Source organism: Bufo gargarizans, chromosome 11, assembly GCF_014858855.1.
Source record: "Bufo gargarizans isolate SCDJY-AF-19 chromosome 11, ASM1485885v1, whole genome shotgun sequence".
NCBI lineage: Eukaryota > Metazoa > Chordata > Amphibia > Anura > Bufonidae > Bufo > Bufo gargarizans.
Window position 1 is genome coordinate 87,225,535 of NC_058090.1, and position 24,221 is coordinate 87,249,755.

A 24,221-nucleotide genomic window follows, 5' to 3' on the forward strand; every position below is an offset into this window, starting at 1 on the left:
TAGAATTTTATCCCCTTCTATATCCTTACTTAGAGGGTGAATATCCTTTTTCCAAATTGCCAAAGGCTCCAAACATACAAACTTCAATCCAATCGCTAAAAACAGGTCAAAGTCAAAACGAAGAATCGCATTTTTCAATCTTTTCCGGCTAGCTCAGGTTGCCAGCCTCAGACTTTGGTGGTATATCGCTGGGATATGGAACCCGCACCTTTCCTCAGAATGGGCCCCCTAAAGGGAAGGAGAGCGCAAGTGTGGCCACCCTCCATTCATTTCTACTGGAGTTACAAAAATAGGCGAGAACTCGCTGGGCAATTTCTGACAGAGGAAAGAAACAGCAGGAAAAGGAAAGTTCTGCGTTCCTTCACTTCGCGGGTACCGTTCTCTAGATAGGAACAGGTCTCAGAGGTTCGACCCTCACCTATCTGACATTGGTGGCATATTCTAGTGATATATACACAGAGGTTTGGCAGCACAACTAATCCCACATTAGGTAAAGCCTTTAAAAAATACCTTTAAAGGGAGTCTTTCACCTAAAATGACCATTATACACCACAAACATCATGATATCCATTACATTCCCCATATTATAATCTTACCTTTCATATTGCTGTCCGTCGCCTATTCTCTCATAAAAACGCTTTTAATCCATATGCTAATTAGGTTCTGAAGGTGCCCGGGGCGGCGTTTATGCGGCCGGTGCCCAGGCTCCACGGCGCTGTTCAAATCAAACCCCTCCCCTTTCACCCCTCTGGCCCGCCCTCTGTTCTTCAGATACCATCCTCCAGTCAATGACAAATCCGGCGCCTGCGCCTGCGCACTTATTACCCACTAGGGCAGAGGCAGCAGAGCGTTTAATGCGCATGCGCCGGCCCGTACATCCCGATATTTTGGCAGTTTACTTCCGCCGGCTAGATCGGGATGTACGGGCCGGCGCATGCGGATTAAACGCTCTGCTGCCTCTGCCCTAGTGGGTAATAAGTGCACAGGCGCAGGCGCCGGATTTGTCATTGACTGGAGGATGGTATCTGAAGAACAGAGGGCGGGCCAGAGGGGTGAAAGGGGAGGGGTTTGATTTGAACAGCGCCGTGGAGCCTGGGCACCGGCCGCATAAACGCCGCCCCTGGGCACCTTCAGAACCTGATTAGCATATGGAATAAAAGCGTTTTTAAGAGAGAATAGGCGACGGACAGCAATATGAAAGGTAAGATTATAATATGGGGAATGTAATGGATATCATGATGTTTGTAGTGTATAATGGTCATTTTAGGTGAAAGACTCCCTTTAAAGTATAACAGTCATATTTTTTTAAATATTTTTTTTGGAGTATTGGATTGTGGTGATTAATATCTCCTTAGTGGTCCTATTTAAACTTTTCACTGTGTATTCAATTACCCCTTAATTCCGCAGTTTTGCTCCCTGTACTGCCTACTTTTACCTGTGCTTAAAATCAGGTTGCTATGCAGGTCCGTCTATGTGTTGAAGGACGGAGGACGCAGAAGCAGGCAGCCTGCAAGGTCAGATTACTGACAGCCAGGGACTGTAAGTAAATGATTAGAGCCAGGTCCTCCCCAGCAGCTGATAACAGTGCCTGGGCTGTGTGCACTTCTCCCTGTCCCTGCGCTTGGCAGACGCTCCCTCACTCAGCAGAGCTGGAGGATGCAGAGTTGGAGCAGCGCAGACCAGGGAGGGGAGATCTGCCGTCTGCTCAGTGTATAAATGAAAGCAACTGTGGTAAGATTGGAAACGGTGATGTGAACCCGGTCTAAACTGGAGTAAATGATGGTAAATATGCGGGGGTCAATGTCTCCACCCATACCATGCCTCCTTTTTGGAAATTGGCGAGAGCAGCTTAGAAAGTGCATTGGCGCCTACGTTTGGGACATAGTGCATGACTATGGGACAGATTTATCGTGGGCTGAGACAACAAAGCGCACTGCCAGATGCTGCGTCTGATGAAATGGGAAAATGCGCCAGCCTATGTGCACTATCCCAGTCGACTGCCGGAGTGCGCATAAGTGCTGCTGGATTGCAGGGTGGTGCAGCATATAATGTGAATCTAACCAGAAAAGGAAGCAATGTGGACAATCACAGTACATTAGTAAGTGCTTTGTATTCAAGGGGTTGTCCGGGTTCAAAGCTGAACCCAGACATGAGCTCCCCTTCACTTATTTACCATGTATGAGTGGAGCATCGGAGCATTTCAAGCTCCAATGCTCCCCTTTTTCTTCACTATCGGTGATGTATCGTGCTTCTCATGTGTATGCTAGGCGAAAACTTCCACCTAGCAGTTAGCCTGGTGACGTCATCGGAAGAAATGGGCAGTTTTAGCGCTGCCCTAGGCTGTTTTACAGGCCGGGCTGCGCTTACGACGACATATTAGTGCCGGTAACATCACCAGGATCACTGCTAGGCGGAAGCCTGCGCCTAGCATACTGAGAAAAAGCCCTTGTCCTGCATGATGCTGCGCAGGGCAATGGGGAGCATTGGAGCTAGAAATGCTTGGATGCCCCACTCATACAGGGTAAATGTGTGAAGGGGCGCTTATGTCCAGGATTAGCTCTGAACCCGGTCATCCCAACAATCATTGTTTCTGTCAAGTATGAAGAGGAAAGAAACAGCAGGAAAAGGAAAGTTCTGTGTCGCTCTGATTTAGGCAGACTAACAGAACCTGAAGCCATAAAAAAAAAAAACACACAAAAAACTCTAGTTACTCATGGACATTAGTCTGTTCATATCTCCATACAGTTATACAGACATCAATAATGTCTTTGTGGAGCGGTGTAGATCTAGTTATCTTCTAGAAAGCAGATGTTCGACCCCACAACCCAAAAGACGGCCATACACACTCAGCTATCCAATGTGATGTGCGGCGATAAAACATCTATCAGCTACAGAACATGATACACAACGACGGGGCAGAAGACAAAAAACCACAAACTCTCATATACAATCTAGAAGGAGACAATCTACTTTGGTACAAAGGGAAAAGAAAAACTGTTCAATCGTAAAAAGTTTCAAAAAAGAATCTGGCATTAGGCCACGCTTCAATCACAGTGCAACAGAATACACAACATACATAAACTAATGCTATAATCAAGATATAGAGTTGTCCGGAATTTTAATTTGATTTCAATGCCAAGAAAAGTATTGTGACACTCAATACCAAGCAATAGACCCACACATTAACTCAATGTAGCCTGGCAACATGGGGTTAATTTGCGAGTATGTTTTTTTTTTGACAAAGTATCGATTGCTCATTATGTGAGGAGGTACTTGCTTGATGGGGTCACTTACTAATATTGTGAAGTGCATGGAAGTCTAAATTGATGAAGCCATGTGCCTCATGGACAACATGAGGTTAACGTGTGAGGTACATGATGGAGTTACTTGATATTAACATGAGGCACATGGTTTCATCAATTTGAACCTTCATGTGCCTCACATTAATAATAAATAACCCCATCATGTACCTCACATTAATCACCGGTTGTCCATTAGATGTGAGGAGGTACTTGATGGGGTTACTAGTAAAGGGTTGTCAGGGCTCTTAACCCCTTATGGACCAGGTTCATTTTCACCTTAACCCCTTAAAGACCAGGCTCATTTTCACCTTAAGGACCAGGCCATTTTTTGCAAATCTGACCAGTGTCACTTTAAGTGCTGATAACTTTAAAACGCTTTTACTTATACAGGCCATTCTGAGATTGTTTTTTCGTCACATATTGTACTTCATGACACTGGTAAAATAAAGTCAAAAAAATTAATTTTTTTCCATAATAAAATACCTAATTTACCAAAAATTTGGAAAAATTAGCAAATTTCAAAGTTTCAGTTTCTCTACTTCTGTAATACATAGTAATACCCCCAAAAATTGTGATGACTTAACATTCCCCATATGTCTACTTCATGTTTGAATTATTTTGGGAATGATATTTTATTTTTTGGGGATGTTACAAGGCTTAGAAGTTTAGAAGCAAATCTTGAAATTTTTCAGAAATTTACAAAAACCCAATTTTTAGGGACCACTACAGCTCTGAAGTCACTTTGCGAGGCTTACATAATAGAAACCGCCCAAAAATGACCCCATTCTATAAACTACACCCCTCAAGGTATTCAAAACTGATTTTACAAACTCCGTTAACCCTTTAGGTGTTGCACAAGAGTTATTGGCAAATGGGGATGAAATTTGAGAATTTCATTTTTTTGCCTAATTTTCCATTTTAACCCATTTTTTCCACCAACAAAGCAAGGGTTAACAGCCAAACAAGACTGTATCTTTATTGCCCTGACTCTGCCGTTTACAGAAACACCCCATATGTGGCCGTAAACTACTGTACGGCCACACAGCGGGGCGTAGAGTGAAAGGTGCGCCGGATGGTTTTTGGAAGCCAGATTTTGCTGGACTGTTTTTTTGACACCATGTCCCATTTGAAGCCCCCTGATGCACCCCTAGAGTAGAAACTCCATAAAAGGGACCCCATCTAAGAAACTACACCCCTCAAGGTATTCAAAACTGATTTTACAAACTTTGTTAACCCTTTAGGTGTTGCACAAGATTTAATGGAAAATAGAGATACAATTTCAAAATTTCACTTTTTTGGCAGATTTTCCATTTTAATATTTTTTTTCCAGTTACAAAGCAAGGGTTAACAGCTAAACAAAACTCAATATTTATGGCCCTGATTCTGTAGTTTACAGAAACACCCCATATGTGGTCGTAAACCGCTGTACGGTCACACGGCAGGGCGCAGAAGGAAAGGAATGCCATACGGTTTTTGGAAGGCAGATTTTGCTGGACTGTGTTTTTTGACACCATGTCTCATTTGAAGCCCCCCTGATGCACCCCTAGAGTAGAAACTCCAAAAAAGTGACCCCATTTTAGAAAGTACGGAATAGGGTGGCAGTATTGTTGGTACTAGTTCAGGGTAGATATGATTTTTGGTTGCTCTATATTACACTTTTTGTGCGGCAAGGTAACAAGAAATAGCTTTTTTGGCACGTTTTTTTTTTGTTATTTACAACATTCATCTGACAGGTTAGATCATGTGGTAATTTTATAGAGCAGGTTGTCACGGACGCGGCGATACCTAATATGTATACAATTTTTTTTTATTTATGTAAGTTTTATACAATAACTTCATTTTTAAAACCAAAAATTGTTTAGTGTCTCCATAGTCTAAGAGCCATAGTTTTTTCAGTTTTTGGGCGATTATCTTGAGTAGGGTCTAATTTTTTGCGGGATGAGATGACAGTTTGATTGGCACTATTTTGGGGTGCATATGACTTTTTGATCGCTTGCTATTACACTTTTTGTGACGTAAGATGGCAAAAAATAGCTTTTTTTACACCGTTTTTTTTTTTTTTTTACGGTGGTCACCTGAGGGGTTAGGTCATGTGATATTTATATAGAGCCGGTCGATACGGACGCGGCAATACCTAATATGTATACTTTATTTTTATTTATGTAGGTTTTACACAATGATTTTATTTTTGAAACAAAAAAAATGATGTTTTAGTGTTTCCATAGTCTAAGAGCCATAGTTTTTTCAGTTTTTGGGCGATTATCTTGAGTAGGGTCTCATTTTTTGCGGGATGAGATGACGGTTTGATTGGTACTATTTTGGCGTACATGCGACTTTTTTGATCACTTTTATTACCTTTTTTGGGAAGTAAGGTGGGCAAAATTTCAATTTTCTCATAGTTTTTATTTTTTTGGCGTTCACTGTGCGGGGAAAGTAACATGGCCGTTTTATAGATCAGGTCGTTACGGACGCGGCGATACCTAATATGTGTAGTTTATTTTATTTTTTTAATTTTTATTCAGTGATAAATGTTTTTTTTTTTTTATCTTAACTTTTTTCACTTATTCTTTTTATTTTTTGACCCAGACCCACTTGGTTCTTGAAGATCCAGTGGGTCTGATGTCTGTAAAATACAGTACAGAAACTATATAGGTTTCTGTGCTGTATTTTACTTACACTGAACAGATCTATGCTTTCAGCACAGATCTGTTCAGCACCATGGACAGCAGGACGCCTGAGCAGGCGTCCTGTTGCCATGGGAACCTTCCCCGTCTGCTCAGTTATGGTCAGAACTTCGCAGACGGGGAAGGGTGAGGACGGGGCTTCGGGGGGCTCTCTGGGGGCTCTCTCCCTCTCCATCGGGGGGCTGCAAAGGCACAGCAGCCCCCCGATCGGAGAGGGAGGGAGCTCCCTCTTACTGTTAACCTTTTCCATACAGCGGTCCGTACGGACCGCTGTATGGAAAGGGTTAAACGGCTGACATCGCATCAACGATGTCAGCCGTTTATACCAGGGTGCCAGCAATGTGCTGGCACCCTGGTATACCCACTGTACACCAACGATTACGCAATAGGAGGCGGGCGGGGGATCGCGATCCCGCCTGCCGCACCGCCCGCCTCCCGCAACGCCCCCATCGCCTGCGACACCCCCCCTGCACCACCCGCCGCCATCAAATCATGCAGGGGTGCAGGGGGGGGGTGTACTATATTGATTTTAGGCACTCTAAAGTTTCTGATCCCCGCGGTCAGGGACCGCGGGGATCAGAAACTGCAAAAAGCGCAGCAAACCGCAGGTCTGAATTGACCTGCGGTTTTCTGCGATCGTCGATGCGGGGGGGTCAAATGACCCCCCCCTGCATTGTTACAGGATGCCGGCTGAATGATTTCAGCCGGCATCCCGTTCCGATTAACCCCCGCGGCGCCGGCATCGCTATTTAAAGCCATGACGTACCGGTACGTCATGTGTCCTTAAGGACTCGGGAAACATGCCGTACCGGTACGTCATGTGTCCTTAAGGGGTTAAGGACCAGGCCATTTTTTGCAAATCTGACCAGTGTCACTTTATGTGGTGATAACTTTAAAACGCTTTGACTTATCCAGGCCATTCTGAGATAGTTTTTTCGTCACATGTTGTACTTCATGACACTGGTAAAATGGAGTAAAAAAAAAAAATCATTTTTATTTATAAAAAAAATAAAAATACAAAATTTGCCCAAAAGTTTCAATTTCTCTACTTCTATAATACATAGTAATACCTACAAAAATAGTTATTACTTTACATTCCCCATATGTCTACCTCATGTTTGGATCATTTTGGAAATTTTATTTTTTTGGGGACGTTAGAAGGCTTATAAGCAAATCTTGAAATTTTTCATAAATTTTTAAAAACCCACTTTTTAAAAGGACCAGCTCAGGTCTGAAGTCACTTTGTGAGGCTTACATAAAAGAAACCACCCAAAAGTGACCCCATTCGAGAAACTACACCCCTCAAGGTATTCAAAACTGATTTTACAAACTTTGTTAACCCTTTAGGTGTTCCACAAGAATTAATGGAAAATAGAGATACAATTTCAAAATTTAACTTTTTGGTCAGATTTTCCATTTTAATAATTTTTTTCCAGTTACAAAGCAAGGGTTAACAGCCAAACCAAAATCAATATTTATGGCCCCGAATCTGTAGTTTACAGAAACACCCCATATGTGGTCGTAAACTGCTGTACGGGCACACGGCAGGGCGCAGAAGGAAAGGAATGCCATACGGTTTTTGGAAGGCAGATTTTGCTGGACTGGTTTTTTGATACCATGTCCCATTTGAAGCCCCCCTGATGCACCCCTAGAGTAGAATCTCCAAAAAAGTGATCCCATTTTAGAAATTACAGAATAAGGTGGCAGTTTTGTTGGTACTAGTTTAGGGCACATATGATTTTTGGTTGCTCTATATTACACTTTTTGTGAGGCAATAGCGGTGTTGGCACAGTTTTTATTTTTTGTTATTTACAACATTCATCTGACAGGTTAGATCATGTGGCATTTTTATAGACCAGGTTGTCACGGATGCGGCGATACCTAATATGTATACTTTTTTTTTTAAGTAAGTTTTACACAACGATTTCTTTTTTTGAAAAAAATAAATAAAAAATCATGTTTTAGTGTTTCCATAGTCTGAGAGCCATCATTTTTTCAGTTTTTGGGCGATCATCTTGGGTAGGGTATGATTTTTGCAGGATGAGATGACGGTTTGATTGGCACTATTTTGGGGTGCGTGTGACCTTTTGATCGCTTGCTATTACACTTTTTGTGATGTAAGGTGACAAAAAGGCTTTTTTTACGGTATGTGATATTTTTATAGAGCTGGTCGATACGGACGCGGCGATACCTAATATGTATAGTTTTTTATTTATTTAAGATTTACACAATAACAGCTTTTTTAAAACAAAAAAAATGATGTTTTAGTGTCTCCATATTCTGAGCCATAGTTTTTTTTATTTTTTGGGTGATTGTCTAAGGTAGGGGCTCATTTTTTGCGGGATGAGGTGACTGTTACATTGGTACTATTTTGGTGGGCAAACGCCTTTTTGATCGCTTGCTGTTGTACTTTTTGTGATGCAGGGTGACAAAAAATTGTTTATTTAGCATAGTTTTTCTTTTTTATGGTGTTTATCTGAGGGGTTAGGTCATGTCATATGTTTATAGAGCCGGTCGATACGGATGCGGCGATACCCGATATGTATACTTTTTTTTAACCAATTTTTTTGTACTTTATTTGGGGAAAATTACGTTTTTGTTTATTTTTACTTGAAACTGAATTTTTTTTGGGGGGGGGGGGGGGACTTAATTTTTTCAACTTTTTTTTCACTTAATTTTTTTGTCCCACTTTGGGACTTCAACCTTTGGGGGTATAATCCCCTTTACAATGCATTCCAATACTTCTGTATTGGAATGCATTGGCTGTATGAGTAAGGCCTCATGCACACGACCGTTGTGTGCATCCGTGGCCGTTGTGCCGTTTTCCGTTTTTTTTCGCTGACCCATTGACTTTCAATGGGTCCGTGGAAAAATCGGAAAATGCACCGTTTTGCAGCCGAGACCGTGATCCGTGTTTCCTGTCCGTCAAAAAAATATGACCTGTCCTATTTTTTTGACGGACAACGGTTCACGGACCCATTCAAGTCAATGGGTCCGTGAAAGAACACGGATGCACACAAGATTGGCATCCGTGTCCGTGATCCGTGGCCATAGGTTGCTTTCATACAGACTGATCCGAAGATCCGTCTGCATAAAAGCTTTTTCAGAGGTGAGTTTTCACGAAGTGAAAACTCAGATCCAACAGTATATTCTAACACAGAGGCGTTCCCATGGTGATGGGGACGCTTCAGGTTAGAATATACTGAAAAACTGTGTACATGACTGCCCGCTGCTGCCAGGCAGCAGGGGGCAGACCCCCCCCCCCCCCCCCCCCGTAGTTAACTCATTGGTGGCCAGTGGGCCCCCCTCTCTCCCCTGTAGTTAACTTGTTCGTAGCCAGTGGGCCCCCCCCCCCTCTCCCCTGTAGTTAACTCATTGGTGGCCAGTGGGCCCCCCCCTCCCTCCCCTGTAGTTAACTTGTTCGTAGCCAGTGGGCCCCCCCCCCCTCTCCCCTGTAGTTAACTCATTGGTGGCCAGTGGGCCCCCCCCTCCCTCCCCTGTAGTTAACTTGTTGGTAGCCAGCCCCCCGTCCCTCCCCTGTAGTTAACTCATTGGTGTCCAGTGGGCCCCCCTCCCTCCCCTGTAGTTAACTCATTGGTGTCCAGTGGGCCCCCCCTCCCTCCCCTGTAGTTAACTCATTGGTGTCCAGTGGGCCCCCCCCTCCCTCCCCTGTAGTTAACTCGTTGGTGTCTAGTGGGCCCCCCCCTCCCTCCGCTGTAGATAACTCGTTGGTGTCCAGTGGGCCCCCCTCCCTCTGCTGTAGATAACTCATTGGTGGCCAGTGGGCCCTCTCCCCCCCCCTCCCCCTCCTAATTAAAATCGCCCCCCCCTATCATTGGTGGCAGTGGTGAGTACCGATCGGAGTCCCAGTGTAATCGCTGGGGCTCCGATCGGTAACCATGGCAACCGGAACGCTACTGCAGTCCCGGTTGCCATGGTAGCTTAGCAATTTGTAGAAGCTTCATACTTACCTGCGAGCAGCGATGTCTGTGACCAGCCGGGAGCTCCTCCTACTGGTAAGTGACAGGTCTGTGCTATAGGCAATGCGCCGCACAGACCTTTCACTTACCAGTAGGAGGAGCTCCCGGCCGGTCACAGACATCGCAGCTCTTCAGGTAAGTATGAAGCTTCTACAAATTGCTAAGCAACCATGGCAACCGGGACTGCAGTAGCGTCCCGGTTGCCATGGTTACCGATCGGAGCCCCAGCGATTACACTGGGACTCCGATCGGTACTCTCCACTGCCACCAATGATGGGGGGGGGGGGCGATTTTAATTAGGAGGGGGAGGGAGGGGAGAGGGCCCACTGGCCACCAACGAGTTAACTACAGGGGAGGGAGGGGGGGCCCACTGGACACCAACAAGTTAACTACAGGGGAGGGAGGGGGGGGCCCACTGGACACCAATGAGTTAACTACAGGGGAGGGAGGGGGGGGGCGGCCACACTGGACACCAATGAGATAACTACAGGGGAGGGAGGGGGGGCGGCCGCACTGGCCACCAATGAGTTAAAAACAGGATGGGGGGGGGGGCTGCCGGGGGCAGGGGGCAGTCATGTACACAGTTTTTTTGTATATTCTAACCTGAAGCGTCCCCATCACCATGGGAACGCCTCTGTGTTAGAATATACTGTCGGATCTGAGTTTCACGATGTAGCTCATATCCGACAGTATATTCTAACATAGAGGCGTTCCCATGGTGATGGGGACGCTTCAAGTTAAAATATACCATCGGATTGGAGAAAACTCCAATCCGATGGTATAAAAGAACTCCAGACTTTACATTGAAAGTCAATGGGGACGGATCCGTTTGAAATGGCACCATATTGTGTCAACGTCAAACGGATCCGTCCCCATTGACTTGCATTGTAATTCAGGACGGATCCGTTTGGCTCCGCACGGCCAGGCGGACACCAAAACGACTTTTTTTTCATGTCCGTGGATCCTCCAAAAATCAAGGAAGACCCACGGACGAAAAAACGGTCACGGATCACGGACCTACGGACCCCGTTTTTGCGGACCGTGAAAAAATACTGTCGTGTGCATGAGGCCCAATACTGTCTGTATTACTCATACAGCTTCTGGCCTGTGAGATCCAGGGGGCTGGATCTCACAGGCTCGTCACCGGAAGGCAGCGCAGATGCCTCAGGAAGGCATCGCGCTGCCTTCCATGCCATCGGGTCCCCCCTACAGCCGCATGGGGACACAAAGGCACCGCAGACCGCAACCGCATGTAAAAGCCACAAACCGCAGGTCTGAATTGACCTGCGGTTTGCGGCGATTGCTGACACGGGGGGCCCATCGTGCCCCTCACATTAACCTCATGTTGCCCATTATGTGAGAAAGTACATGATGGGATCACTAATAATATGAGGCATGTGGAGCTACTAAAAGTAATAACAAAATGTGCCTCCCATTAATATAGGCATAAAGCAGTGTCTCCATGAAGCACATACCGGTTGCCTGCTCATGAGGTCATCTCCACCTGATAACACTTCTAAGACTCCTCCTGAATGCTGTGGGATAAAGGACCTGTGATGACTTTATCACTATGTGACGAGTAACATATGGATGGTCCTTGTCACAGGGTGATGATGTCATAACAGGTCCTTTTCCTACCAGCATCGCAAGGATTGCGGACCCCCCTGTATATATCGTTGTGTGTATGTCCCCTGCACTCCTATTCTCCCTCCCCGACATCAAGCCACTCAGCATTTTCATTGGTGGCAGTGGCTGGCCGTGCCCCAGTGGGGAGGGACGGATGCCCGGACTCCCTCGTTCTCCACTGTGCAAACGCCGATAAGAACGAGCTGTGTGTATGCCATGTTCTGAAAGGGACGGATGCGAAGCTTCTATCGAAAGTATCGAAAAATACGTAATCCCGGCATCTAAGTATTGCAACACAGTGCAACCCCATCACTATATAATTTAATATGAGGAACTTTGCAAATACATTTTGATCAAAATAATTTGTGCCCATCCACCACGGCAAGGTGACCTCTTTTGGATGGGACTTCTTTGCTATGGATTTTTTCATATTGATTCTAGTGATGCAGAGGGTGAAATCTGCGCCAAAATTCTCACAAGCACAGTCAGGATTTCAGTGCAGATTTCACCACAGCACTTCTGTCCCGTGTCACATGATGCAACACTGCACCGCATCCCGATCACTTCAGAGAAGAATGAAGCATTCAGGAGGTTTTCCCAAAACGTGCGAGAATAGCAGAAACAAAATCAAGAGTATAGGTAGGAGGTGAGGCTGTACAGGGTACTTACTTGCATGCTTGTCTGCCAAAGAAATGAGAGTGCTGGAGATATCCCTCCTCCTATAGAAACACACAACCTTCGCTTCAACATTTCCATTCGCAGTCTGTAAAAAGAAATTATATTCATAAACTCCTAAAGAATATACTCATTATTTTGTTTTGTCAGGTGGCGTCAAATCCGCTTAAAAAGACATTTTCCTTTATCAGCGTGATCCATATTCCATAACTGCAAATCAACCCAGCAAGCAATAGTACCCGCCAAAATGAAATGGCTCCTCATCGCTAATCACTTCTGATGTGACACAGAGGCTAGTAGTAGGGGGACCTCAACTGATTGCATGCAGCCCCCCACAATACATAGACATAGCCCATACGTATGTTCTCCAGGTAAAGCTGGCGGTACGCAAACCTCCGCAGAGCGCTGGAGTCCCATCATCTAGCGGTCAGTGGGGTCTTCAACCTCCACTGACATGTCTGGATGTGAACATTTCATCACCTCACCCTACAGCAGGCATCATTTCCTAAGGCTACTTTCACACTAGCGTTTTTTGCGGGTCCGTCATGAACAGATCCAGTTGTATTACGTCTTCTATAACCATGACGGATCCATCATGAACTCCAGTGAAAGTCAATGGGAGACGGATCAGTTTTCTATTGTGTCAGAGAACGTCTCGCTCCGCATGCCAGGACGGACAGAAAAACGCTACAGGCAGTGTTTTGGTGTCCACTTCCAGAGCGGAATGGAGACTGAACTGATGCAAACTGATGCATTCTGAGCGGATCCTTTTCCATTCAGAACGCATTAGGGCAAAACTGATCTGTTTTGGACCGCGTGTGAGAGCCCTGAACAGATCTGAGAAACGGAAAGCCAAAACGCGAGTGTGAAAGCAGTCTTAAAGGGAATGTGTGACCAAACATTTTTTTTTCTGCCAGTTAAAACCAGATAGTGACACAGATCTGTTTTCTAATCAGTTTTTTTTTTCTGATATTTTTTTTTTATTATTTGGTGTCCTAAACATGGTTGTGGGGCACCCATCTTTCCCGAGCTTTATGCTATACAGCAGCCACCATGGGCCATAGACTCAGTAAACTGGAGAGGACTCACTGACTTCTATGGGGGAGTTTTCTAGGCACGCTCTGTGACCTGTGCAGAGGTCATTGTAAAAACAAGCAATGCAACTGCACCAGTTCTTAAAAGGGAATGTAACCTATGACCTATTGTTTAAAGGGAGTCTTTCACGCAGTTTCACCCTATTAACCTAATAACAGTGTTATGTCCACGGCATCCCCCCTTATTAAGACGGTGTTTACCGTTATTTCCCTGCTAGCATCGTTGTGCAGAAAAACACTTTTAATCCGTATGCAAATGAGGCTGTGAAGGTGCCCAGGGGCGGCGTTACAACGGCCGGTGCCCAGGCCCCTGGGTCATTTCCATACGAAGGCACTCCCCCTTTCCACCCGCACTGAATCCTGACCCATTCATTTCAATAGCAATTTGGCGAGAGAGAAAAGAGAGGGGAGAGGCGCTCATAGGGTGGTGGGTAGCGGTTGTGTTGTTTTGCGTAATGGTCGAAGTGTGCTCACCTTTTGGTGTTGTGCTGGTTGGAGCTCAACGTCAGTGGAGGTAGGTACACGTGGAGAAATAAGGGGGCGTTGTTTTTTTTGGAAGGGTCGGTGCTGCCAATACCCGTTCGGTCCCTTAGGGTGGAGTTGCCAAGGACTCCCAGGGACTGTGAAGGAAGGAGTTGCTGGTTTGTGTGCGAATGCACACAGTAGGGTATTTTGTTTGGCGCACAAAAGGACGACCTCAGACAGTGGACTTTGGTGAAATAGCTGTTTTTATTTTTCAGTAGACAACGCGTTTCGGAGTTTATAACTCCTTTATCAAGTCTTAATCGGGCGTCAGCAGAGAGACTGTCCAGATGGCTGGAGCGTCTGGTTGTGCTGGAAAACGCCGCTCTCCATGTGCCTGAGCGCGCGCTTTTTAAGTTCGGGTGGCGGGGGCGGGGTTGTGACGTCAGACGGGGGCGTGGTGGTGACGTCAGGCGGGAAGGCTACTGATGTTGCTGCGCCGATCAGCTGGTGTGCTAGGGGGCGGGGGAGCGGCGTCCTTGGTTGTTGTGGCGATTAGCTGGTGTGCTGGGGGCGGGGTTGTGACGTCCTTGAGTGCTGCTCGGCAGGCGCTGGGCAGTAGGGGAATGTGGAAAGTGTAGTGTGTTATGTTGGCGGCACAGGGGGGAGAGGGGAAATGAGGGGGCTGGTGCTGTGTAATGTTATGTGTTGATGGGGTGTTTTAATGGGGTGGCTGTGATGGGGTGTTTTGATGGGATGTGATGAAGGGGCTGGTGTGTTGTGGCTGATTTGATTCATATGAAATAGGGTGGGGAGTGTACTGGGGTGGCTGGTTTGGGGCATGTATATGACCTAGAATGGCGCGGTGGTTGGCAGGTGGGCAGACGGGATGTGGTTGTAAAGAGAAGGGGGGGGGGGATTATTGGGATGGATGGTGGTAAGGTGGGTGGGAAAGGAGAGGTGGGAACGTGAGTACTGTGGGTGTTGGAGGTGGTGGGCACGGCGGGGGGGGGGGGGGTTTAGGACATGGTGGGGTAAGATGATAGAAGATGGGGCTGGAGGGGGGGGCAGTGAAGGAAAGGGCAGTGGTGTGTGTGAAATGATATGGAGTGGTGCGTGGCAGAGTGTGTGGTGTGATTTGAAGGGCAGGGATCCGGGTTTATTTAGATGCAGTTGGTTTTTAACAGTTTGTTTGGGCAATCTGGGTTTTAGAAGCAGTTGGTTTCTAGCGATTCGTTTAGGCCGTATGGTTCTATGGTTTGTAGTTTGAATATCCAGTACATTTCTTTTCTCCTCAATTTCTGGTAGCGGTTACCATGGGTGGCTGGGATTTCTTCATCACAGCCCCTTCATCACATCCCATCAAAACACCCCATCACAGCCACCCCATCAACACATAACATTACACAGCACCAGCCCCCTCATTTCCCCTCTCCCCCCTGTGCCGCCAACATAACACACTACACTTTCCACATTCCCCTACTGCCCAGCGCCTGCCGAGCAGCACTCAAGGACGTCACAACCCCGCCCCCAGCACACCAGCTGATCGCCACAACAACCAAGGACGCCGCTCCCCCGCCCCCTAGCACACCAGCTGATCGGCGCAGCAACATCAGTAGCCTTCCCGCCTGACGTCACAACCCCGCCCCCGAACTTAAAAAGCGCGCGCTCAGGCACATGGAGAGCGGCGTTTTCCAGCACAACCAGACGCTCCAGCCATCTGGCCAGTCTCTCTGCTGACGCCCGATTAAGACTTGATAAAGGAGTTATAAACTCCGAAACACGTTGTCTACTGAACAATAAAAACAGCTATTTCACCAAAGTCCACTGTCTGAGGTCGTCCTTTTGTGCGCCAAACAAAATACCCTACTGTGTGCATTCGCACACAAACCAGCAACTCCTTCCTTCACAGTCCCTAGGAGTCCTTGGCAACTCCACCCTAAGGGACCGAACGGGTATTGGCAGCACCGACCCTTCCAAAAAAAACAACGCCCCCTTATTTCTCCACGTGTACCTACCTCCACGGACGTTGAGCTCCAACCAGCACAACACCAAAAGGTGAGCACACTTCGACCATTACGCAAAACAACACAACCGCTACCCACCACCCTATGAGCGCCTCTCCCCTCTCTTTTCTCTCTCGCCAAATTGCTGTATATTCCTGACTCCGTCAGGACCAAGACCTCAAATACCTTTGGCCTGGGAGTACGGCGGCTCTAGGTTCCCCGTGGCATTCACCCACCTTGACAAACTTGAACGCCCACCATGGACTACTGCTCTAAGAGAATCCAACAACGAACCAAATTGATATCGATCTGGACAAATAATGGAGCAACTACTGAACACACACAGTGCGTAGAGACTCCAACAAAGACGACGCCAAAGATTGAAAGTAGAGACCTTCTCCACTTATTCTTTGGTTTGGAAAAATTACTAAAAGAGGAAATCCAGCACCATTTAGACTGGTTACTCCTCGAAATCTACCTCAAAGAGAACCTCGTCCCGAGAGGTCTCAGACTGAGGTTCAGAAGCAGTTTCGCAAACGACCCCTTTTTTTTCTAAAGAATGGGATGAATACCTACTGAAATGCGCACGCGGCATGCTCATCATGCTATTGACAAAAAGAAAAAAAACTCTGAAATCCTTAAGGCACAAATTGAAGAATCAGCAGCCACCCTAACTCAGTATGCAACCCACATAGATTTCACCAAATACGACCGATCCATCACCACAAGAGTACTCCAATACGAGAAAGAAACACTAGATAGCAAACTCTCAAAACTTGATCGCGATAGAACTGATTTTAGCACCAACAATATCCATTTTTGGCTCAATGGATCAGACAACCACCCACTGCCCACCGCACACAACCAACATGCCCCAACAATGCAACCGCCGAGAACCACCACAGACAAGACCAGTGACGGTCACCCCCGCAAACATCCACAACACACCAGATCCCCAAGAGCTACACATTCCAGAAACCACTCCCCCTACCCCTCCAGTAAACACTATAAACACCACCCCACCAACAAACGGTATCAAAGGAACACGTTCCACAACAGCCACAGGTTCAAACCTCCCATCACACACAACAAACCCAATCATGAAGCTAGGGAGGCCCACAAAACCCCCCCCAAGACATCACCCTCACCGGCTCCAAACCCCACATCCACCAAACACTCCACACCACCATTGATCTACCAGACCAGTCACCCCACAGCACTACAGCCCACCCCTCCAAACACACACCAAAAGGCCCCACAGACCCGAGCCAGAAACCCACCTCCATAAAATGGTTCATTCCCAATGACCACGGCCCAACCCCGCCTCCGGACCTTCATCACCTATCCAAAAATCGCCTACAGTTCCCCCCCACCACATTTTGTCCTCCCCCCACCTTACCCCCCACTCCCAGCCCTATGCCCACCACCGACCTCCTACCACGGACTCCCGAACACGCCACCACAACACTCGACCACTCTGCTCTCTTTGAAGATTCCCTTATCACCATCCATAACCACAGCAATCTTGGTACTATGGAACCCCCGGACCACCAACAGAACTGCTCCTCAATCACTGTCCACAACACCAGCAACCAGGATATCACTGCATCAGTCCACCAACATTCATCATCTTTTTTACCCCTCCCTGGGGCCCTGACCCCGGAAGCAACATATGCCTTGCGGCATCCGTCAGGGACAACCATGATCACCGATTTCTTCAGACCAGTCCCAAACAGAGGAATAAAAAGACAAATAAACCTAGAAGAGGACGACGAGGAGGAAGAGGCAGAACAACAACAGAAAGAAAAGAAAACTGGGGCAATCCAGAAACAGACCCCAAATCAGCTAAGTCCCAAACGGAACAAAACGAAACATCAGTGAGGATCTTCAACCTCTCATCGCACAAACCCAATGAAGCGGAAATAAGCCTGCTACAAAAAGGGTTGTCATTTTGCCCAAGCGGCAAATTCAATGAATTTGATCTATTCGTTGACCTCAATTCCTATATTCGGAAATTAACATTAGCTAGGCACTTCGAAATCCAGTCCGCAAAACCAAAAATCGCCAAACCAAGTAGCACCGATAATGCACAACCTGACGAAATCATAAGAGCCATCGCCACAGGACTGAAACCCAAATCCACTTTCAACCCGATATACCATAGGGGAAGCCACATCGAAACCTTCTCTGCACTCGTAACAAAGGACCTTAGAACCATTAATAAAGATCTTAATACAACAAATAACCTAAACAAAAAAAGAAAAAAAATCGCCCTCAAAGAGCTAATGGATAATAACAGCATCATCATCAGAAATGCTGATAAAGGAGGCGGCATCGTGATCCAGGACCGCGAGGATTATTTGGCTGAAGCAAAAAAAATCCTAGGAGACAAAAACTACTATGAAATCCTATCCCACAACCCGATAAAGGAAGACACCAAAAAACTATTGGGTCTTCTGGAAAATGCAGAATCACAGGGAATATTAACCAAAAAGGAAAAAGAATACATTACCATAGACTACCCTAACCTGGCACTTTTTTACCATCTACCAAAAGTACATAAATCCACCCACAATCCGCCAGGGAGACCGATCATATCTGGCATCTCCTCACTCACATGCAATTTATCACACTACATCGACATTTTTCTACAGAAATATGTCATCCAACTACCCTCCTACCTGAAGGACTCCGCCACTCTAATCACCTTGCTCAAAAGGGTACATTGGAAAAAAAATCATACATTTGGGCCACACTTGACGTAGCCTCATTATATTCCAACATCCCACATAATACAGGGATAGACGCCATACGGCAGTACCTACAACAAGACACGAACCTGCCAACCTCACAGGGACAATTCATTCTGGACGGCATCGACTTCATTCTCAAACACAACACCTTCAATTTTGAGAACAAAATCTACAAGCAGACCAGAGGGACCGCTATGGGGACGCGATTCGCGCCCAGCTTCGCGAACCTGTACATGGGAATCTTTGAAAACCAATTCATCTACAACAAACACCCTTGGCAAGACAAACTAGTCTTCTACAAACGCTATATCGATGACTTGCTTTTGATCTGGGATGGCAGCCTAGAAGAGGCCAACAATTTCACCACCCACCTAAACAAAAATAACTTCAACCTCACCTTTACAGCCAACTATTCCGAAACATCTATAGAATACCTGGATCTAGTCCTATCCACTAAGGAAAATATCATCGAAACAAAGACCTTTTTTAAAAAAAAGTAGATGGAAACAGTTATCTGGACTACAGGAGCGCACACCACAAAAAGTGGAAAAATAACATCCCATTCAGCCAATTCAAGCGGATCCGTCGAAACTGCACAAAGGATGAAGACTTCAAACTACAAAGCCAGGTAATTGAAAAAAGATTCCGCAACAAAGGATACCCATGCGGCGTCGTCAAAGCAGCACTACGGCAGGCACAGAAATACACCCAGGAGGACTGCCTACCATCAGAAACAAAACCACCAATCACCAAACCAAGTGATCCAGATACCACCAAAAAATACAAGACATCCTTCATAACCACATTCAATACCAACCACACGACCTTGAGAAATATACTGAAGAAACACTGGCAGATACTACAAGCGGATCCCTTCCTAACAAAACATATACGACCAGAACCACACATAACGTTCAGAAGAGCCCAAACAAATCAAAAATCTCATCGCCCTTAGTCGCCTGCGCACTCAGAAAAAACATCCCCCAGCCATTTTGAGCCTTTTTCCCAAAATGCTGGGAAGTTATAAATGCGGACACCAAAGATGTAAGTGTTGTCTGAACATCTCAAATCGGACCACCAAGTTCTCCAGTAATGTAACAGGAGAAATTTTTGAAATAAAGCACTTCCTAAACTGTTCATCAACATACATCATTTATTTATTGGAATGCAGCTGTGGATTACAATACGTTGGCCGGACCACCCTCACTCTGAGAGAGAGGATGAACAAACACCGTTGGAACATCACGAACGGCTTCCTCAAACATGGAGTATCCCGACATTTCCTGCAGGCACACAACAAGGATGCAGGAGACCTCTCCCTACTACCCATTGAAGAAATCCCAGCCACCCATGGTAACCGCTACCAGAAATTGAGGAGAAAAGAAATGTACTGGATATTCAAACTACAAACCATAGAACCATACGGCCTAAACGAATCGCTAGAAACCAACTGCTTCTAAAACCCAGATTGCCCAAACAAACTGTTAAAAACCAACTGCATCTAAATAAACCCGGATCCCTGCCCTTCAAATCACACCACACACTCTGCCACGCACCACTCCATATCGTTTCACACACACCACTGCCCTTTCCTTCACTGCCCCCCCTCCACCCCCATCCACTCCCCCATCTTCTATCATCTTACCCCACCATGTCCTAAACCCCCCGCCGTGCCCACCACCTCCAACACCCACAGTACTCACGTTCCCACCTCTCCTTTCCCACCCACCTTACCACCATCCATCCCAATAATCCCCCCCCCCTTCTCTTTACAACCACATCCCGTCTGCCCACCTGCCAACCACCGCGCCATTCTAGGTCATATACATGCCCCAAACCAGCCACCCCAGTGTACACCCCACCCTATTTCATATGAATCAAATCAGCCACAACACACCAGCCCCTTCATCACATCCCATCAAAACACCCCATCACAGCCACCCCATCAACACATAACATTACACAGCACCAGCCCCCTCATTTCCCCTCTCCCCCCTGTGCCGCCAACATAACACACTACACTTTCCACATTCCCCTACTGCCCAGCGCCTGCCGAGCAGCACTCAAGGACGTCACAACCCCGCCCCCAGCACACCAGCTGATCGCTACAACAACCAAGGACGCCGCTCCCCCGCCCCCTAGCACACCAGCTGATCGGCGCAGCAACATCAGTAGCCTTCCCGCCTGACGTCACCACCACGCCCCCGTCTGACGTCACAACCCCGCCCCCTGCCCCCCGAACTTAAAAAGCGCGCGCTCAGGCACATGGAGAGCGGCGTTTTCCAGCACAACCAGACGCTCCAGCCATCTGGCCAGTCTCTCTGCTGACGCCCGATTAAGACTTGATAAAGGAGTTATAAACTCCGAAACGCGTTGTCTACTGAATAAAAACAGCTATTTCACCAAAGTCCACTGTCTGAGGTCGTCCTTTTGTGCGCCAAACAAAATACCCTACTGTGTGCATTCGCACACAAACCAGCAACTCCTTCCATTCATGTCAATGGGTCTGTGTACATGAGCGGTTTCTTTTCAAGCATCAGTTCTGCGTTGCGTGAAAAACACAGCATGTTCTATATTCAGTGTTTTTTCACGCAGCCCTGGCCCCATAGAAGTGAATGGGGCTTCAGTGGAAAAACAAGATTTTTGTGGACTCACCCATAAAATCTTTTTTCGCTTAGTTCATTGGGGGGGACAGGACCGTGGGTATAGCTGCTGCCGCCACTAGGAGGCGACACTAGGCTGAAAAGTGTTAACTCCTCCTCTGCCGGCTATACCCCCTCTAGCCTGGAGAGAGCATATCAGTTTGTGCCCAAGCAGTAGGAGAAAAACCATACAGGAAACAAACCATAACCCAATTAATGCCAGTAGGACCGAACCAAAACTAAAGGCCGTACCAGCAAACCAACCGCCGTCACCTGCGGCAATAAGAGAAATCAATGGGTGGGAGCTGTGTCCCCCAATGAACTAAGCAAGAAAGAGATTTTACAGTCGAGTCCACAAAAATCTCGTTTTCTCGCTCGTGTCATTGGGGGACGAAGGACCGTGGGACGTTCCAAAGCAGTCCACGGTGAGGGAAGAACCACAGGCCCATGGAAAATGTCCTTGCGGAGGCTTAAGACACTGCTGCCTGCAAGACCTTGCGGACAGAGCAGCGTCCGCTGATGCAAAAGTATGCACTTAGTAAAACTTGGTGAACGTGTACAAGGAAGACCAAGTCGCAGCTGTGAAGCGGAAGCATGGTGGAAAACGAGCCTAAGAAGCGCCCACCGCCCTGGTCGAGTGGGCCTGTGATACCGAGCATCGGTGCCTTGCCCAGGGAGCGGTATGCCTCAGCAATTGCCAAACGAATCTACCTGACAATCGTCACCTTGGAGGCTGTCAAGCCTTTGTGAGGACCTTCAGGAATAAAGAATAGAGAGTCCATACGGCGGAACGAACTAGAAATGGATATGTAAATCCTCAGAGCCCGAACCACATCCAGCTGATGGAGAGCTCGCTCCTTAGGATGTAAGGGAGAGGGGCAGAACAAGGGAGAACAACGTCTTCGTTGACATGGAAGGCGGACACTACCTTCGGCTGAAAAGAAGGTATCGGGCGGAGCACTGCCTTATCTTGGTGCAGCATAACAAAGGGCTCCTTACAAGAAAGTGCTGCTAATTCCAAAACGCGCCTGATGGATGTGATTGCCACCAGGAATGCAACCTTCCAGGAAATAATACGGAGGGAAACTGCGTCTAGAGGCTCAAAAGGAGCAGATTGGAGGGAACCAAGGACAAGGTTCAAGTCCCAAGAGGGCAAAGGGTGGCGATAAGGAGGGACAGTGTGAGCCACCCCTTGGAGAAAGGTCTTAACCGGGGACTATTTTGCTAAAGGATGCTGGAAATAATTTTACAGCGCCGACACCTGTCCCTTTAAGGAACTAAGAGCAAGACCCAAATCCAGACCTGATTGCAGAAAGGAAAGGATAGTGGGAAGTGAGAAGCGCAGTGGAGGGAGGTTACGTTCTGCAAAGAAGCGCAGAAAAGACCTCCATGTTCTATAATAAATTTTGGATGACGCTGGTTTCCTGGCCTTAATCATGGTGTGAATGACCTTGTCAGGGAAACCGCTTCAGAATGGCGGTTTCAACAGCCACGCCATCAAACGTAGCGACTCTAAATGCTGGTGGAAGACAGGTCCCTGAGAGAGTGTCTCCTAGAAGGAGGATGATATCTGTGTAGCTCGCGCAACGGGGCCAATCCGGAGCGATGAGAATCGTCTGGATGCCCTCCATCCTGATTCTGTGCAGGACTCGGGCAGGAGGGGAAGAGGAGGCAATACGTACAGTAGAGAGAACCCGTCCCATGGTGCCACCAGTGCGTCTACAGCACATGCCTGGGGATCTCTTGCTTGAGAGAAAAAGGCGGGAAGTTTGTGGTTGAGTCTGGATGCCATCACGTCCATCTCCGGTTGGCCTCAACGGAGACAAATAGAGTCGAACACCTCCGGGTGCAGAGACTACTCTCCCGGGTCTACGGTTGTCTGACTGAGGAAATCTGCCGTCCAATTCTCCACTCCCAGAATGTAGACCACCGATAGAGCTGGTACATGTGTCTCCGCCCACTGCAGGATTTTGTCAGACTCCTCCATCACCGCTTGACTGCGGGTTCCCCCTTGTTGATTGATGTAAGCCACCGCTGTGGCGTTGTCTGACTGGATCCGAATCAGCCGGCCCCTCAGGAGAGTAATTCAATGGAGAAGGGATAGATGAATGGCATGGAGTTCTAGGATGTTGATGGGCAGTTTGGACTCCAACTGAGACTATTCGCCTTTGACCATCCGGGGTGGGAAGACTCCGCCCCAACCCTAAAGACTGGCATCGGTGGTAATGACCGTCCATAAGACCGGGAGAAAGGATTTTCCCGACTCCACAGTTGGGGCAGAGAGCCACCACCTGAGTGCAGAACGAACTCTTGGGGACAGGACAATGTGACGGTCCAAGGACTCTGGATTCTTGTCCCAAGACGATAAAATTGCCCGTTGAAAGGAACGGGTATGAAATTGTGCAAACGGAACCACCTCGAAGGAAGCGACCATTGCACCCAAGACCTGCATGCAAATTCGGATTGATGGGTACCTGCGCCGGATAAGACGAACCGACCGCAGAAGGGCTAGCCGGTTGTCCGGAGGGGAGGCGAACTAACGCCACGACTGTGTCGAGGATCATGCCCAGGAAAGTGATCCGTCTGGTGGGACATAGGGAAGACTTCTGGAAGCTCACCAGCCAGTCAAAGCATGCCAGGGTATCCAGAGTGATGCGTAGACTGTCCTCATTCTGACTGAAGGTCGCTGCTTTGACCAGGATGTCGCCCAGATAGGGAATCCGGGTGATGCCCCTGGTACGAAGAAGGGTAAGGAGAGGAGCAAGCACTTTCGTGAAGACTCGAGGTGCCGTTGCCAAGCCAAAGGGAAGGGCGATGAACTGGTAGTGATGGGGCCCTACTGCAAAGAGGAGGAAGCGCAGATGTGCCGATGCAATGGGGACGTGTAAGTACGCGTCCCGAATGTCTATTGGAGAGGAATTCGCCCCGCTCCAGTGAAGCAAAGGGACTACATTTTGAAGTGTTCAATCCGGAGGAACCGGTTCAGCAACTTGAGGT

General features: G+C 47.3%; 1 protein-coding gene across 2 annotated transcripts in view; it reads right to left on the minus strand.

The window, feature by feature from the left end:
• Positions 1–24,221, minus strand: part of LOC122921613 (metastasis-associated protein MTA1-like) — a 73,674-nt gene that overhangs the window by 25,384 nt on the left and 24,069 nt on the right. For both annotated transcript variants that reach the window (XM_044271729.1, XM_044271728.1), the window contains exon 3: positions 12,262–12,355. In XM_044271729.1, the coding sequence (XP_044127664.1) occupies positions 12,262–12,355 (94 nt within the window). The remainder of the gene's footprint in view (positions 1–12,261; positions 12,356–24,221) is intronic.